Source organism: Pseudopipra pipra, chromosome 18, assembly GCF_036250125.1.
Source record: "Pseudopipra pipra isolate bDixPip1 chromosome 18, bDixPip1.hap1, whole genome shotgun sequence".
NCBI classification, from domain to species: Eukaryota; Metazoa; Chordata; class Aves; order Passeriformes; family Pipridae; genus Pseudopipra; species Pseudopipra pipra.
In genome coordinates, this window is record NC_087566.1 from 9,290,560 (window position 1) to 9,308,895 (window position 18,336).

General features: G+C 45.2%; 1 protein-coding gene across 13 annotated transcripts in view; it reads right to left on the reverse strand.

Moving 5' to 3' along the window:
• Positions 1–18,336, reverse strand: part of PITPNM2 (phosphatidylinositol transfer protein membrane associated 2) — a 128,687-nt gene that overhangs the window by 17,884 nt on the left and 92,467 nt on the right. For 7 of the 13 annotated variants that reach the window (XM_064675125.1, XM_064675127.1, XM_064675122.1 and 4 more), the window contains 9 exons: positions 16,176–16,280; positions 15,249–15,319; positions 12,330–12,574; positions 11,545–11,734; positions 10,364–10,483; positions 9,797–10,008; positions 5,204–5,379; positions 4,660–4,830; positions 1,904–2,053 (listed from right to left, as the gene is read on the reverse strand). In XM_064675125.1, coding sequence (XP_064531195.1) covers positions 1,904–2,053; positions 4,660–4,830; positions 5,204–5,379; positions 9,797–10,008; positions 10,364–10,483; positions 11,545–11,734; positions 12,330–12,574; positions 15,249–15,319; positions 16,176–16,280 — 1,440 coding nt within the window. Of the gene's footprint in view, positions 1–1,903; positions 2,054–2,235; positions 2,365–4,659; positions 4,831–5,203; positions 5,380–9,796; positions 10,009–10,363; positions 10,484–11,544; positions 11,735–12,329; positions 12,575–15,248; positions 15,320–16,175; positions 16,281–18,336 lie in introns of all 13 variants that reach the window. The other 6 variants (XM_064675131.1, XM_064675129.1, XM_064675133.1 and 3 more) reach the window with 3 other exon arrangements.

Consider the following 18,336-nt stretch of genomic DNA (forward strand, 5'->3'; position numbering starts at 1 on the left):
TCTGAACTCTGCTGCACTGCAAAGGTGCATCCCCAGCCACAACTCAGGTCCTGACAACCACGGGGAGGTTTTTCAGGAAAGGCCAGGGTGAGGTCAGAAGGCCCAGCAGCAGCAAGACTTTGATCAAGATTAGCTGTTCCTTCATCACTAGATAAGGACAGAGGTGCCCTGGTTTACTGCACTGGCTGAAGTGCACTTTGTACTGTGACTCAGGGCAGACTTTATCAGAGTGAACACAAGGAGACGTGGCTGGAGCAGTGCCCTGAACACCCTCCCTGCCAGCAAAGCACCTGCTGCTGCTCAAACCACACAGCACAACCATAACCTGAGATTAAACTGCACTTCCTTAAGAGGGAACATAGGCAGCCAAATCACCTTTTTCCTTTCTTTTGGCCTACAATAGATCTTTAATACTCATTTCAGGGCTGTGCCTCTTCATTTATGGACTCATTTGTCAGTGTTCTCACTGTTCCCCACTAAGTGAACAGCCTTGGGCCATCCTCTCATGTCAGTCCTTGGGGTACCTGAATGACAGATTTTGATATGTGCTATCTGCAGGGTGAACTGTTGCAGCAAAGCAACAAAGAAATACTTAAAGCAATCAAAAAATATGTACAGTTCAATAAAAATAAAAAATAGAAAAGCCAGCCAGCTGCTCAGCACAGGCCAGACCTCGCTTGCACTGGAGTCACTGCTCAGTGCTGGGAACTCTGCAGTTGCTACCCTGAGATCAAGAGCTACAGATTTCTGTTACCCATATTTTTTCACAATTCTGGAAATTTCCTGCAGTCCAGTGGCTGAACTGGAATTCAGCACTTGCCACCATCAAGCCAAGCACTGCTTGGCCACACTGTGCTCTTGACACACAAGGTAAAGAGCAGAGAATCATCAAATCCTAGAATGGTTTGGGTTGGAAGGGACTTCAAAGATCACCTAATTCTAACTCCCCCGCCACAGGCAAGGGATGCTTCTCTGTCCTGACCACAGGCAATATCAGCTGACAGCTAAATGGCATTTCATTAATGACCTCCAAAGTGATTAATTAATAGTACCAGATCTTTTCCCTCTGCTTGGTAACAGAACCTCACAGCACAGGCAATGTGGCAAGTGCACACCCAAAAATCATCTGCACCTTCAAGAGACAAAGGGAGAGACGACGAGGGATGGCCAGAAGTGTCGCCATCCTGTATGACCACATAACATCCCACAGGATCAGCTTGTTAAAGACAACAGGGCAGCAAACCCAGCTCTCGATGCAAAACACCAAGAAAGGGACGAGAAGGGGCAAGTGAGATATAAAGGGGAGAAGAAACCAAACCAAAGTCAAGTGTCATCAAAACTGAAGATGCAGCACCAGCCACAACCAGAATAAACGAGGCCATGCAGCATTTGCGATGGAAGATAAGGCAAAACAAATGCATCAAACTTTGCTTTTAAGGCAGAAGACGAGAAATTAATTTTAAAAAGCCAACACATAGAGCCACCCTGGGATCCGAAAGCCTCAGTCACTGTGTTGGGCGGAGCCACGAGGAGTGTCCAAACATGAAAGACTCAAAGGGACAAAATCTGGAGTGACACGGGCATTAATTGGACTTCTGGGCATGGTGCAACATGGTGACTGCTGACAACCCTTTCCCAAGGGATCTGCCCATGTTAGTACCACACAAGCAGGGCCACCAGGGACTCCTTCAGCATCAACACCAGCACGGGACAGTCTGTAATCCCAGCCTGTTGTTTCCATGGTGGGTCTCCCAGCTCCAAGCATGATCCCAACTGGTTATTTCATGCGGCACAGCCCGAGACACAGCGTGAGGATTTCAACCCCAGGAGGCAACAGTATGATCTCCAAGAAACACCCCAAAAACCCAACACCACAGACAATACAAAAGTGTAGATTACACACACTCAGCAAAACCAGCACTTTTATTGGAAACATCTTGCCAATTCAGTACGGGAACGGGGATACTTGTTTCCATGAAGCTGTCCTGGTGCTGGAGAGCACCCAGAGGGCTACTTTCCATGAGGAGGATGGGATTGTTCTGGATTGTCTCAACTGGAAGCAGATGGGGAAAAAAAAACATAACAGAAGGACAAAGAACAACAGACATGCGGCCACAAAGTGTTAAACATACAAACAGTTACACCCCAGCACTTAACTATGAGTCTTCAATGAACAGACAACTTCCAAATAGAGTAAAAGAAACAAAACAGGGGTGACTTTCCAAACAGACTCACATCAGAGATTAACTGGGAGCAGAGGAGAACACAACAATGGCATTTCAACAACAAAAGGGAGTCCTCTTAACCCGCTTCTCCAATGAGCCAAATCCATAAATACCCAGCAGATCCAGAGAAATCTTTTTACTATGAGGGGAAAAAAACATGTAATGGGAGAATCAGACTCACAGCCTACATAGTGCAAAGCACAGGAATAACCAGGAATGTGAGTTTGATTTTACTCTGCAAATTCACTGAAATGAAACAGAGACCAGCATTTAGTACAGATGGGAAAATGAAGGGGGGGGAGAAACAGTCTAAGAAGATTTCTGAATTGTGGACTTTAAAAAAAAACTACCTGCATGAGCAGATGTGCAAGAGCAGATGTGCATGAGCAGTGTTACAGAAGGTTTGGTACAGAACTAATTATAATGGAGCACCTGAATTTTACGTGATCAACAAAACATACAGCTTAATTATAGCAGCAATTAACTTTTCTGGAGCGCCCTACAGTGAACACAACTTCAGTAGAGGCTTGGTGAATCATGGTCAGTCCTTCTGGGTAATGTGTACATCACACTGAAATTTGGACCCTGATGGGAAGGAATAGCCTGTTCCTTTATGATAAGCAAATGAAGAGGTTTTGTCTTACAGGAAATGAATTTTAAGTTGGTTTTTGTCACTTTTATTCATTAAGGCAGAGCAGTGTCTCTTAAAATAACCAGGCTCAAACCTGGAGAAGGTTTTGCAATCGCTCTGCCCCTCTCCTAAGTTGAGCTAATTGCTGTTTAACTCTTCTCCACCACATAACAAGTGTCTCTCCAAACACAGCCAACTCAGAGGTCCAGGCAGACACAGCACTCTACTAAAATCCCTGCTGCTGCACAGAATGATAACCAGAACACAGGCTGTTTAGTGTCAGTGGGGCCTCTGCCTCTGGGTTCAGTGAGAACAGGGGCTTTGGAAGGTATTATTTAAGAGAAACAAAGTAAGATGTTCAGGCATAATTTTTTTAAGCAGCCCCTTGCAGCAGAATACACCCAAAAAGCAAGTTGCTTTTCAAGTTGCTATAGATTCCCTGAGTTGTTGTAACTGGCCTGGGTACAAATGTAATTGTGGGTGGATCCATTTTTGAGAAGTGTTGCAGCAAGATCTTTGCTAAATCTGACAAGTGAGTGGGGCCTGCAGAAAGTATTTTAGTCGCTTTTTTTTAAACATGGGGTTTAGTTTGTGCCTGTTTAACAACCCAGACCTCAGGATTCAGCAATTACAACCTCTAAAGACACTGATACACAGAAGACCACTGCTTTGGATTTTCACTTTTAAGATGATGCATAGTGTGACCAGAATTATTCAGCTCTAGACATAAGAGAGTCTTCTTCATTTAGTCCTGCATGATTCAAGTATTAAACAAATGGAATGCTCCCCCCAGAGCTTGGGGAAAAACAACCACCAAATCCCAAACTTTCTAGCTAGTGGCTTTGTTTTTCTCCTCTAGTTTGCTGGCAGGATTTCTTGTGTGTTTTAAGTCTAGTTTTACAGTAGTGACTCTTAGTTGCAATTTAATCAGTCACAGACTAACAACCTCTATCCGGGGAAAAAATTATGGTGAATTGTTCTTGCAATTGTCCCAAAGTTCTGGCCCCTGCAGGGAACTAAAGCTTTAGGTAAGCAAAAAAGTCAAATTTAGATATGCACAGTGTTGAGTTTCCCTGAGAGCTCCTTGCAATGAGAGCCTGCACTGAAATATCAAGAGCCTATGAGAGTCCAGGCACAGAAGTGAGGTGAGGATGGCAGGAAACGGAATTTATTTTACTAGACCAACTGCAAGAGCACTGATGAAATGGGAGCTGAGGCAGGGCATGGTCAGGAAGGGCATGAACACAAGTGTTTTGGACCTTATTACAGCTGCAGTTGGGGCAGAGCAAGTGGGGAGGCCACAGACAGCAGAGGAAATCTAGGTTTCCTAGGAAGACATAATGTCTCATTGGCACGGTGGGAAGGGCAAGGCACTGTCACCAGCCCACTGACCTGCAGGAGCCTGTCCTATGAAAAAGCATAGGATAGAACCAAAGAAATCATCTCATCATCTCATTGTTTTCTTGGTGCCTTCCAGTCTTCACTGGCCCTCCAAGCATTGAAGTCCTAAACTCTGCCAAGTTAATCCTGTTTCCTTCAGTCCCAGTCACAAGCACCAGCTTGGGTGTAAAACAGGGACCTTCACAGAGAGGTCACCTCATTGTGGCTCTCAGCAGCTGAAGGCCCTTGTGTGACAAACAAAGGGCATGAGGGACACAAGGCACTGATTTTGTTGGAAGAAAACTCTCCTTTTCTGGTAAACCAGGAACAAGGCTAATGCTGCAGGGCCAACTGCTTTGATAACTTCATGTAAAATGTGGATACAGCCCTTTAAACAGCAAGTATGGCCCCAGAGTGACTTACCCAAAACAGCAGAATTGCCATCACCAAGTGGGAATCTCTGGTACCGGGGAATATTAAAGGGGGGCAAAAGGTAGAACTTCTTCTCCAGAAGAGGCTCGAGGCGTGAAGCAGATGGGTCTGCAGGGTGGAACAGGTTATAGACCTGCTGACAAGCTGGTCTGAGCTGAAAGACTAAAAAGATGAAGAAGAAAAAAAAAAAAGCCAACTCAAGTATCAAAAGATTATTAGTTAGAATATTGTAAACATTTGTGTGTAAAAAGGACAACTGTTGGGTTAAAGAAAGTGCTAAGGATTTATCATCTCCCTCATCTCACAGTTTAGTCAACCGAAACAATTTATTCATTACTTATAGACTCAAGAATTGTCCAGCATTTTTAATGCTTGGAAATACAATGCAAATAAACAGTATAATCAGTACTGGCCAGAGCACAGAGTGATCTGCTTCCTTACAGTGCATAAATATTATAGAGGAATGTTTGGGTTTAACCAAATTCCTGCATCCAGCATCCACTAAGGGAGCTCAGCAGTTTGCACCAGAACTTACTGTCAAGAGCTGGAATTACAGTTTTTCTCAGTGCAAGAACCAGGCCCAAGGGAGAACCAAAGAGGAAGAAGTCTGTGATCTCAAATTCAAACTTCCCAATATTTCCTCCATCCAGCATAGTGGAGCTACTCGATCGCCTGGATCCAGGGTCGTTTCTCAGAACACTAGAATGTAAACTGGGACAAGAAAATAAAGTCAAAATTTCATTCATGCTGTGTTTTCATAAGTAAAGCCTGGATTACTGATTGACAGTGAATATAATTTCTATCTCTTCAGTGAAGGAACTGTGCTAATCAACCCACAATGACCCCATTCCACTGGCATCACTGTACAAATCCAAGCTTCAAGTGGGTTCATTTACACACTATGTCCTCAAAATGTTTTTCTTTTGAGGAGTCCAAATCTTGGTTGCTGCTAGTAGGACACTTATTTGCAAGAGAAAACAACCAACAAGCTAAAATTACTAGAGTAGCAGGGAAAAAGCAGGGGGTTTACAGTGATTCACTCCATGACACACATTACTGCTGTGCTTTCTGGCTGTTCCTTCACCTCATTCTCAAATGTTATGGAAAGCTGTGCTCACCCATTTCTACCTCGTGGAAGCAGTTGGACAAATGTTATTGGATTGAAAATAAAAAAAAAAAAAAGAAGAAAGAAGAGAAAAGAGAAGAAGAAACATCAAAATCTGCAGGAGGATTTCTGATACCTTCGTGCATCAAGTTTGCGCCACAGATTCCATGTGTGTGGATGGCACTCACTGGGAATGAGAATTCGGGGTAATTCACTCAGTGGCCATGTGGTAAATTGTATTTATCCTGCAACCAGGACTCTCCCACTTCTCTTCTGCCCATGAAGCCATATCTGTCAAGTTATTACCAAACTACCTCTCAACCTCAGCCCAACAACTCCAGGTAACTGAATTTACAAAGAATAACTACATAAAACATGCCCAGTTTCCTCTCCCCTCTCTCAGGTTTCAAATCTGTTGCAAAACTCCAACAGTATGCGATGCAGGCTGGGCAATACACAGGTTTAACACAGAGATTTAAATTCACGTTTCCCCTGGACACTCAGAAGAAGCAGCAGGAGCTCTTAGACGGATCTGGGAATCCACCCCCACGTTAGGGAGAGTTGCTTCTTTGCAATCTAGATGTGGAATTGCGAAAGGACAGGTGTGTAACACCAACAAGCTTGTTTACAAAGCAGTTTCTGAGACTCCTCTGTTACCACCCAAAAGCACTAAGCTGCAATTTCCTTTGCTCTCCAGGTTGTGCAGATCCCGATGGCAGCCACACTCTGGGTTATCTCATTGTAATTAGAAGCAGGGAGTTGAAGACAGAGTAGCAGCAGTGCCTTAACAGGCCGTTTGCAAACAGTTTAAAAAACATCAGAACAGGTTCTATAAAATATGTAGGGTAAATGGATATCACAACAGTTGGGTTGGATAAAAGGTTTACTGGCCCGGAATCAGGACTGACACAAATCCAACAAATCTCCTGCCGGCTCTGTGGCCCCAAGTCAAAGCCCCAGGTGGTGAGCAGCACTTGCTGTGTCCTCACATGCAACAGCACTTGCTCATCAAGGGCAGGGACACCCCAGCTCTGCTGTGCTCACTGGAACTGGGCTGTTCCCTCCCCACCATCCCCAGCACCAGAGAAGTTGCTCACACACATCCTCCAGTCAGGCAATGAGCAGCTGGAAAAGCTCGCACTTTTGGGAAGAAACCCAGGTTTCACCCAGACTTTGTTTTCCTGCTATGGCAAATAACGCATCATCCCAGAGACAGCTCCTCTGCCGAGCGCCATTCCCAAGGGATGCTGAAGCGCCGTCTGCTCCTGCTGCGCTGTCATGTATCCTCTGGAGCTGCACACAGGCACATGCACGGCTCTCCCGCTTCCCAACCACAGGGAGATGATAAGCTCGCTTATGCCAGACACACAGATCACGGGAAGTCAAAACAGTGATGTCAAAAGCGAGAGGAACGGGGGGTTACAGCAGTGACAGCGAAAATGAGCATGTTCCCGTTTCTGGGATGCAAAGGAGCTTCCCTGAGATGGCAGTGCCGACATGTACGACGCTCAAACACGGCTAAAACAAGCCACCTTCGGCGGAGCTTAAATTACTTTCGCTAACAAGACTGCAACGCAGCAAGTTTGCTGTGTGTGAGGAATGCAAAGTCACTTAGAACATGGTCAGGTTTGCAGAAGACAAGGCAACAGCAACAGGGTTCCGACAAAGGCACAAAGGAAAGACTACTCCGATGGCAAATGTGTTATGGCAGGATGGGTACAAGGTGTCTTTGGTGTATCCCACCCGGCTTCCCATAGCATCTCTTCCTGAGGAAGGGAAGAATGAGAGCACTTACAGCACTAAGCAATTTGGAGAGTTCTCTCCTTTTGCTGCGAACTTGATAGTCTTTTCAGCAATCAAAAGAAATGAGAGCCAAGGGGAACTCAGAATCTGTCATGCTCCAAACAACCTACAGTGCCCTGTTCTCCCTTTAAAAAGCAGCAGATGTACTGTGTGCATTAATTAAACAAGAGCTTATGGATTTCAGAAGCAAATCAACTCATTTACAATAATACAAGTACAGCACAGCCAGAAATAATGTAGTTGCGCAGAAGGACTGAATTTAAAAATAAATGTGTGATTGTAATCTCCAGATGCTGCTCTGGCTTGCTGGGCATTATCCCAGAGAAGTGGGTAGGTCTGATACATGAATAAAAATGAGTGTCTTTGGCACAGGCTGGAATCTGCAGTGGGCACGGACAGAAAGGTCCCTGTGTGCCAGGCTGCCCGTCTGTCGAGCCCATTAGGGAAACTTGGCTCTATTCTGCTGATCTCCTGCCCGAAGCCACGTCACATCAGGGCTTGGGTTTTGTATGGGAAAAATCATTCCTTGGTGATAGAAGCTGACAGGACTTTCTGCTGAGGAAGGTGCTGCTCTGTATCAATGGCTGTGAGCACAAGGTCCAGGACTGGTGTGGGACAAGCAGGAGGGGATGAGGTGAATCCCTGCTCCCCAGCCTTCCCTGCACCAGGGACAGAGCTCATACAGCAGCTTCAACCTGCCCCTTTCCCTGAGGGAATCCTGCTCTTGAGCTCTGGGAAGAGACTAATTTTCAACCGAAGGTCTAAAAGGAGATTTAAAAAGATTTAAATCTCTAAAGAAGTACAGATGCACCAATCCATCAGCCCACTGAATACTGACAGCTTTTGCCAGGGACCCACAAGTACTTCATATTGGGAGCAGGCACAATCCTTCAGAGATGGAACACGAAGAATCAGCACAAAGCAATTTGGAAAATAAAACTGTGCAATCCATTATCCATGTCAGGCCCAGCACTTATTCTAAAATAGGTGTAAAACTGCATCAAGACGCCAGCTCGCTTCCATTAACTGAGTCTGTGCCCCTGAGGTCAATAACAAGAAGGAGAATGAGCACATTTTTGCACGACTCATATTTTCTCCTGTAGTACAGGAGGCTGTTTTGAGGAGGTAAGACCAAGAGCCTGTTTGCCTCTCATTAACCTGCTGGAAATAGCCAGGAAGCTTATTGTGGTTTTTGTAAATGCAGCTGTCTTTCCGAATATTGTATCTCTGTGCACCAACAACATTCACTTTGATACCTTCTCTCTCCTATAAATCATTTACAAAAGGCCCCTGACATGGCAGGACAACATGAATCCCTGTGCTGAAAGAATGATTCCAAGTAGTGAAGGAGGGGGAAAAATGCAGGAGAAGCCTCCAGCTCAGCACAAGGAAAAAGGAGCGGCCTTGGACACAGCTGCAATGCAGGCAGTGTGTTCGCTGTGGGGGGACATTGCTCCCCAATTCCTGAGATGTGGGGGAAGAGGGATTAAGAGGATATTTACTGCAGTTCCTACAGGCCTGATGGAGGAAAAAAGTCTGGGCTGTCCAGTTCCACAGGTCGAAGAAGATGATTCAGTCAGAAAAATCCTCTGGGCTTACAGAAGTAATCCCTGAACGACCGGTGGCCATGGAAAGGCTGCTATTAAAATTCCATTGGTTATGTTAACGGATACATTTCTGAAGGTCCATTTGAAGAAGCTTAGGAATGTGATATCAGGGGCGTCAACAGCTGAGTAACAAATCTGAAACACGTCCTTGGTGCAATGGAGCAGCCCTGGCAGGGGACAGAATAGCTCAAAATCAGGCTTCAGAGATGCTTTAAAATTAATCCAATGCTGGATTCCCAGTTCTGCTTCACCAACTCCACTCGCACGATTTCTACATTTGCTTTATGACCCCCATCCCACACTCGCAGCACAGCAGAGAAGCAGCTCCCTGACAGCCTTGGCTGTCACACAACAGCACGAAGGGCTTCGTGCCATTGAATTATGGATGCAGTAAAGAACCTGGATTCTCTCAGTGCTACTCAGCAAGAAAGCTGTTAATTTTTTTGCATATACAACACACTGGAATCAATACCCCTCTAATCTAAATTAAATTAAATGTTTTCCTCCACCTTGCTTATCGCAGGATGACAGAGCAACACTCAGGCTTCACAGATGCAGCAGCCTCAGCTCCAGAATATTACTGGTTCTGTTCCTTCCAAGTCTTAAATCTTACCTTGAGAGAAAGGCTTGATGCTGCTTTATCGTGTCCAGTTCATAGGTTGATGAATCACTCCTTTTCCGTGGCAGCTGCTTCTTTGGATCTTCTCCGTTGCTACGAGGAATATCAATGTTGCTCCTGCTGAGGTGTCTGCTGGCTTCCAGATTAGAGCCACTGGAACAATAGCTGTTGTTCACCGTTATTCCAGGAGACAGAAGGTCCGTATCCTGGGATTTGAAATATATGGATTTGGCACTCTAACAGCTGAATCAGGAATAGACTGACACTACAACCTTCTCCTTCCACCCTCCTTTCCCCATCTACCCCAAGATCCAGTTGAGGATCATAAAGTACCTTAGGCCAAACCACCTTCTGAGGGTGTGGGTGTTGCTTCCCACCAGAGGGTGAAACATCCCTGTTCAGAGCAAACGCACCCAAACTGTGACACATATGCACACGTTTGCCATTGGTAAGGAATCGAGTCTTTGTTTTTTCAGGAGAAGATCCTTACTAAAAGCAGGAGCCATGGAGGTGCTCTGGCCAGCAGACCTGTTCCCAGTAGCCACTGGGAGCCAGCATTACCTGGACACTCACAACGCTTCCTCGCCGGCTGCTGTTCTGGCTCTCGGACACGGTCTGATTGCTGTAGCATAAGGCATCAAATCCCAGGATTCCTCCAACACAGTCCCCTACCAAGCAGACCTGAGAAAGGTAACAAAAGCAGGAGAGGAGAGGGGGGAGAAATAAAAAGGAAATAAAAGAAAAGCACCCCTTGACTTCAGCTCCAAGCCGACGGGTAAATGGATGCTGGATTACACCTACGGAAGCTGGAATAACAGAATGCCCAGTGCTTTCATCAGGAAAACTACTCAGTCAATGAATATCCATCAGAGCCTGCAGACTCCCATTATCTCACACAGCTGATGTGTCCTGGCTGTCCCCACCAGCCAACTGGAACACAGGGAGAGCAACACAGCACCCTGATCCCAGGGCTTACTCCAGCCTCAGGAAACCAAAGCTGGATTCCTCCCTTGCCAGCTGTCTGTGCTACTTTAGGGAAGCTTCCCTGTGCTTCTGCCCATTAGTATCCCGAGGGGTAACACTGTCCTGCTTCCAAGGGTACTGAGCAGACAGGCACAGTAAAGCACCACTGGGTAGCAGAAGGCTGGCTGGGTCCTGGGCACAACACTGGCTGGGAAGAAGCTCAGGGTGGATAAATCACATCACAGCAGAGGAATGTGACAGCCAGTCCAATGTCTCTGCCCTCGTGGGGCTGGAAAGTCCCTTTGCTCAGAGGTGGGAAGCTCAGTCATGGTCTTTTGCGGGGTGCAGCAGCTGCACAGCCTCAAAAAATAAACCCGCTGCTGTGACAGCTCCAGCACGAGCTGCTGAAGGCCCATTCAGGACAGGAATGCTTAAACAGCCTTGGTTTGCAATGGAGAAGAGACCACGTGTTTAGTAACAAAAGTAGCATTCCTGCTTCAGAAAGGTGTGTCACGCTGAAAATTGATTAACTTCACAGCTTTGCAGCTCCATTTCTGAACACAAACTCAGGCTTTGCTTTGAATCCCAAAGGTTCAAGACAGAACGTAAGCAATAATCTCTCTCTCAGAAAGAGAGAAATGGAAAGCACAACACTTACTGCAGCTCAGCACTGTCATATTTCCATCCCTCCTGAGAGATTAATGGTAAAGAGAGTTTCAGAAGGAAATTGCTTCTCTTGCTGTTCCCCTCACTGTGTTCATAAACAGCCCCTGGCTCACCTGGCCATTGAATGACGTGCCCTCCTGGGATCTGATGAACTCACTGTAGGCCTGGTTGGCTCTGACAATGACTGTGGCCACTGCTTCTTGGTACTGAGGGGAGGATGTTGCCAACAGAGGGAGTGCAGCGAGGGGAATGTGGTCCTGGCTGTTGGACAGGCAGCCTTCATCATAACTGTATGGGCTGAGGCTGGAAAGGGCAAGAGACATTGGAAATACTCAGCCTAACATAAAAGGTGGGGAAAACAATTTGCAGACAGTACAGTCAGTGTTGTGGTTCATTGAAAAAAAAAAAAAAGCCTCAAGACAGAAAGGCCATTTATTCCTCTGTGAATGGGTGAGAGCTTAATAAATCTTTCTCTCCCATCAAACGTAAATCTTCAAGGACAACATACTTACACTGGCAGAACAACCCTCAGACAAGGAATTAAATCCTTAGTATTTATTGGATTAATTAGAATAAATCAATCTCAGAACTTGTGCTGCATGATTCCTGTATTCACTGCAGCACAGTATGAAATCGAGACTGAATGCCTTGCTGGTACATTAATAAGTGCATCCTCAAAGCATGGTCAGAGCTTTCCATAACACATGCAGAATATTTTAGGGAAACAAATAAAACAACCCCCCCCGCAAAAAAAAAAAACCAAAAAAACCCAAACCAATCAAAAAACAAAACAAAACAAAAACCAAACCAACCAAACAAACAAAAAAGCCACCCCCCCCCCAAAAACAGGAGTGAAATTGTAGATGTGTCCCTCCATGACAAAGTAGCATCAATTTACCTGGACACCAGGGAAAATGCTTCGGAGCAGATGGCTGGGCAGGGGACAAGCTTGATGGCAATGTGGCCAAGAGCAGCTGGGTAATGCACCCTCATCACTGTGTCAAACACTGTTGTGATGGTGTTGACATCCCCTTGCTTGGAGCTCTGGTCACCACTTCCTGAGTCCAGGATGTTCCCTCCATGGAGGACCAAGAGGAGGACATGGATTTTACTTGGCTGCATTAATGGCTGCACCGATTCATCCTAGGTGGGGATGGAAGAGAGCACAGGGAAAGGCTCATTTTGCAAAGAGGTTTGACTTGTGCTTAATTTATGGCAAAGGCCATTAGATACACTTGAATACAACACCTGACAACCTGACTACTCCTTTCAGGTCTCTTATCCTACACATGTCCATGCACAAATCCACACACAGCCTCAGTGCAACTGACTGTCTCAAGCAGAAGGAATGCTGGAAATTAAAAAAAAAAACCTGCATAAAATTGTATCCAGGTAAAACATGGCAAGAGTAAAGACATTACTTGTGTGCATCAGGGTGGAAAAGTACAGAACTAAGAGATGGGTGTTGCTTTCTGTGGGGTGCTGAGCTCAGCTGCAGCCGTTGGCAGTGAAACACATTCAGCAAAACTAACAAATGAGATCGAAAGGTCAGCAAGTGGCAAGTTACTGAGAAAAGCTGTAGGAAGACCAGTCATTGCATGTTTGCCTACAACAGAAGTTATAAATAAGACTTCATATTTGCTTAAACTGGTGCAAAAGAGGAACTGGAAATAAAAAAACTTCATGACTCCATAACCCAAGGACCGGCCAACATCTGGCTGGGATGCAAGAACCCAGAGAAGGATTTTAACTTGGCTTTTCAGGTCACTTTGCTTACTGTGCTGAACCAATTCCTGCCTAAACAGACAGGCTGTAGCTTGGGGGAAGGAGGGAACTGTATCCAGAGTATCATTAAAACTGTATCCAGGGTTATCATTAAATGACCTGCCAGACCAGCTGAAAGCCCAATCCTGATGCCCCAGGAGCAGGTACAAGAGCATCCATTTGACATAACACAACAGAGCAGTAACTATTTTTAATATCTATTTGCTAACAGGGCTTTCAGTGTTTACAGCTCCCATACAGACTCAAATCCTCCATGCCACACTGAAATATGTGCAAACACTCCTGTGCCTGACCCCTGTGCTCACAGAGACAACATCTGAGAACATCCTGAGCAACTCCCTGTTGAGGCAGAGAAATAGCCACTGGGAGGGGGTGCAGAAGGGGTAGAGGGCAGCGGTATTTCCATTTGGCAAATTCTTCTAATTTTAGCATTTTTAGTCCCCTGTTGTCCTTTGAGCAGTGACTGAGTCCCTCACAGTCCCTGCTGGTGGGAGGAAAGCATGCCCAGGCACACATTAGCAACCTAACAACGAGCTCACATTTTTACCAGATAATGTTAAAGCATGTCTTAATACACAGCCCACCAGAAGTACTAAAATTCACATCCAAATCTGTAATAAAGATTTTCCAGACCTCCTGCATAAGAATGGCCATTAATTATTCAGCACCATTCCACTGTATTAATGTCTGCTCTTAAAACCTCCTCTGACTCCAGTTTTCAGTGCCTGCACAGTGAACTTTGTACCCGGCTGGAGGCACGGGAGGAGCTCTCCCAGCATCTCAGCACCTCTTCTGCTTCCAGACAAACTGCTCTAAGTGCTCATTTCGAAAACAACATGAGTCACCAGGCTCAGGGCATGCAGAAGTTTATCAGCAGTCATTTGGAGGCACCTTTCCCTTTCAGTTCATTAACCTCTGTCCTTGAAGGGAATGGGGAACTGCTGATTAGTTGATGGGTGGAGGTGACTTCCTTGTAAGATCTGGCGTCTTAAGATACCCGGAACCACCTTATGGTGAGGAAGCTCTTAACCTGAAAAATCACTGCCATGGTGGCATTAATTTCATACCATTTTAGCAGACAGCTTGTGAACAACTACAAATAACTGTCTTTTTCATCTCACTTTGAAGTCTGTTCTTTTCCTAAAATGAAGGCAGAAATGGGGGGGGTGTTGAGTTTGTACAGTCCTCTGAGGAAGACAAGTTCTCCACACTACCTTGAGCTCCAAGAGAAATTTTAGGGCTGTGACTTGCTTATCTTGAGGCAGCCACAGCCGTTGCCATCCCAGCCACCCACTCTCCCCATGGCCCTTGAGCTCTGAATCTATTATGGAAAAGCCAAATCACCATGAACTTAGAGCCTGGCACAGAGAGTAATTTCAAAACCATGTTCATGGTCTTTGAGGGACCACTTAGACATAATGTAGGCACTCTGCAAATCAGCAACACCACCTCTGCAGCACTGACAGGCAGATGGTTCACAGGCAGGACAAGTACAGCTGCTCCTTGATGTCTCACCAAGACTCTGAGTTACAGAAGCCTGAATATGCAAGTCTAGAAAGCTGGGGTGGGTGGGAGTGTTGTTATTTATTATTTTACCCAAGCACTGACACAGGCTGTGCTGTAACTGGTTTCCAAACAAGACCCTGAGCAGCTCCACGTCGTCGTGGGCTGCAGCCAAACGATGCCCCCTGCCCCTTGGTGCTGCAGGAACATATTCTCCCAGTTCCATTACCATCCAGCATTACCTCTACCCAGCAGTGCCTCGGGCTACACTTATCCCCACAGGATTAGTAGTTTTTTCCAGCTGGATACCTGATGCTGCCTGCAAACTACAGAGAATTTTCTACATGATGTTCAAAAAGTGGGTGAAATAGTCCCTTAAATCTGAAGCACACGGGTGCCAGTGCAGCTCAGTGACACACGGAGACAAAATGTCACTCACAGAAAAGAGTTTTAAACGTTTACCCCGTTTATCCCACGCAGACATATTCCAGCAACAAAGGATCTCATTCCAAAAAACCAAAGCACTTACTTCGATGATGCTGAGCCTCTCCACACTGGAGCCAACGTGGTACTCTGCTGATGTCTCGTGGTACAAGTCACCTGGAAGCAGAGGTGTAAAATGTCAGCGCTGCAAGATTCTCTTTGGCAAAGACACTCCTCCATAAAGACACTGTTCCAATGCCTCTCAGTCTCTTCTGCCTCACATCTCCTTCATTATTTCACCAAACTGCCCTCTCCCTCCCTCTTGCCTCCTTCCACCTGAGAAGCCTGGGCAATGCTGGGTCATTTATTTTCCAGCGATTTCTCCTAACCTTGGTAAGAGCTGAAGACATTAGTGAGCTCTTCTCTCATTACAGCAATCCAGTATTGCTGCTTTATTATGCATGGCAACAATGGGAAATCCCTGCACAATTGTCAGAAATGACTGGTTTGTTGGAAAAGAAAAGGAATTGTTTGAACTGTGCTGGGGAGCAGAAATCTGATGTGTTGCTATGTCTGCACCTACACAGACTGACTTTGTACCAGTGTCATCTTCCACTGTGCTGCCACATGAATCGCTCTGGCTGAGGAGCTGCAGCTTCCTTTCACCATTTCATAATGATGAGCAGAAAATAAAACTGAGGCAGATATACAGTCAAGAACAAAGGATGGAGCAAAAGGAAAGAAGTCAGGAGAAATTCAAGTCATTCGAGACAGAGCTGGAATATTTCATTATACAAGAGAATCCTGACTGTCACACAAAGGAGCCAACGAGGAAAATAAAAGAGAATCAAGAGCTATCCCAGCTCCCACTGAGCAATTCTTTTTCAGCAGCACTGGGCAGTCATTTTTATGCTCTGTCTCAGCTTTTGTGAGATGAGGATAACAAGTTTTTACCTTGCTCAGAATGTGGCTGTAACAATCTCCTGGAAATACTGTAAAATAGCACATGTAGTTTGTACTTAAAAAAAATTACCCTGGACATCATCGCATTCGGGGGTTTCAATTTTATCCATCAGATCATTGGAACTCCATTTGGTTATTTCTTTCGGGAACATTTCCTCATTGTCAGACAGGTCCTCTTTAAAAAACAGAGATTTTTTGAGAGTCACACACACAAAAATATGTACACAGACAAGAGCACAGAACAGAGTTTTAAATAAAACTAAGGCCTCATAACTCTATGTTATCTATAAACATTTGGATGGCTTAAGTCATAATAAACCGCAATACTTTACCAGCTTTCGTTACATAGAAACCAAACCATCTTTTGAAAAGTAAACAAAATGTTTTAGTTGCATGCGTCTAACAAACAGAACTCCTAAAGCATGGACAAAGTAACATGGGTTTTTAATGCTACCATCTCAGGTACCAAGCTTGCCCTTTTTCTTGCCAGTCTTTCTGATGGTGCTAAAGCAGCCAGAATGCTCCTGTACAGGACAAAGCAAGGTTTGTCACTGGGATCCTCCCAGACCTGTTTGAGAGCTCTGGGATGTCTTTGGGGGAAGCAGGGACAAAGATCACTGTTGTTAATAGGACCAAACACCTAAAAAGGCAGGAGCAGTAAAGGAAATGTGAACTCCCCAGGCTGATTTGCTCAGGAGATGAGATTTGTTTGATCACACTGATTACACTTATCTGCCATTTTCCTCCTACTTCAGGGTCTTCTCAATCCCCTGGCTCAGTTCAACTACAGTTGATAAAGAATAAGGGTCTTAAAAATATTATGTTCCCAGAAGTGTAATTAAAATGACAGTGTAATACAAAGGAGACATTCATCTTTCTCTTTTCCTTTTTTCCATTGAGGATGTATCTTGTACTGTTACGAAGGTTAAGTGCCTTCTAATTTATTTATTGTTCTGTGCTTAGTATTTCTTTCCTGAAAATTTTGAGCTTGTAAATTTAATAAAGAGTTACAAATGTAATAACAGCAGTAATTACAGATGTCTTGCAGATCTAAAAGCTGTAATCTTCAGAGTCCCAGACTAGGATTTCCCCTTTCTTACTGCTGTACAGTTACTAAAATAATTAGTTGGAAAAATCCTACAATGTGGAACCAAAAGATTATGAAATATACTCATCTTTTCAGGAAATCTGAGTAATAGCTTAAAAACCAAATTATATGAAGGGGATTTAGTGCAGATCCAAGCAAAGGCCGATTATTTTTAGGAGTTTCTATTTCAACTTTGACCATAAAAAGAGAGCAACCTGGAAATTTTGCATCAGCATGCCATTTCCTTTTTCAGCTATGGAAAAAATCTGAGTAAATCCCAATTTCCCTGCACAAGGCACTGTGGAGCTACCTGTCCAGAGCAAGTGGAAAGACTCACGTGCTGGCAGAGAATTAAGAGGACAATTGTACTCAAAGCTCCTCCAGCAACTTCATCTAAATATTAAACTTAATTCTTTGAGAGGTTTAATTACAGCCCTTACTGCTGCTCAAGTGATCCCTGAATGGGATATTACTCCCATTATTAGCATTTATTACAGGATAGATATTCGATATTACTGCACTTGTCACTATCTTTACCAGAGCGCGGCAGTGAATGAGGGTGAGTGGGAAGCTGGAGACAAGGAATCTTCTCGGGCTCGGGTTACGCCCACTGCACTGTGAGGAAATGTGTGTTTGGGAAGCACTTCTGAGGAACCCTGCTCGGTGTTGACTCACATCCTGATCCGTGCCAGTTCCCATGGCACCGATCCTGCAGGATGAGCTGCAAGCAGAGCTTCATCCCTGTTCTCAGAGCTGGAGCTGGGACATGTCATCTGCAGGCCAAGGGGCATCAAGAGATCCCTCCCAGGGACAGGGCTGTGTTCAACTGCACACACATCAAGGCTTTGATTCCTGAACCAAAATCCCACCAGATCTGAGCATGCTTTTCAGCCCAACTGTGTGGATTGCAGAGGACAAACTGTACGTACACGGAGACTCACTGTTGCAGGAGAGGAGCTGCTTCTACACTTAGCAAGCTCCTAGAAGTATTGCAACAGAGGTGCACAAGGCTCATTTTTGTTAATTCCCCCTCCCAGGCCTGTTAGGAGCATGCCAGGGATTCCCTGGGGCCCTGGATCCCAGGCAGAGCCATCTCCATCTCAATTCTATTACTGAGTAATTAAAGAGGCAAAAAGCAGTGGAT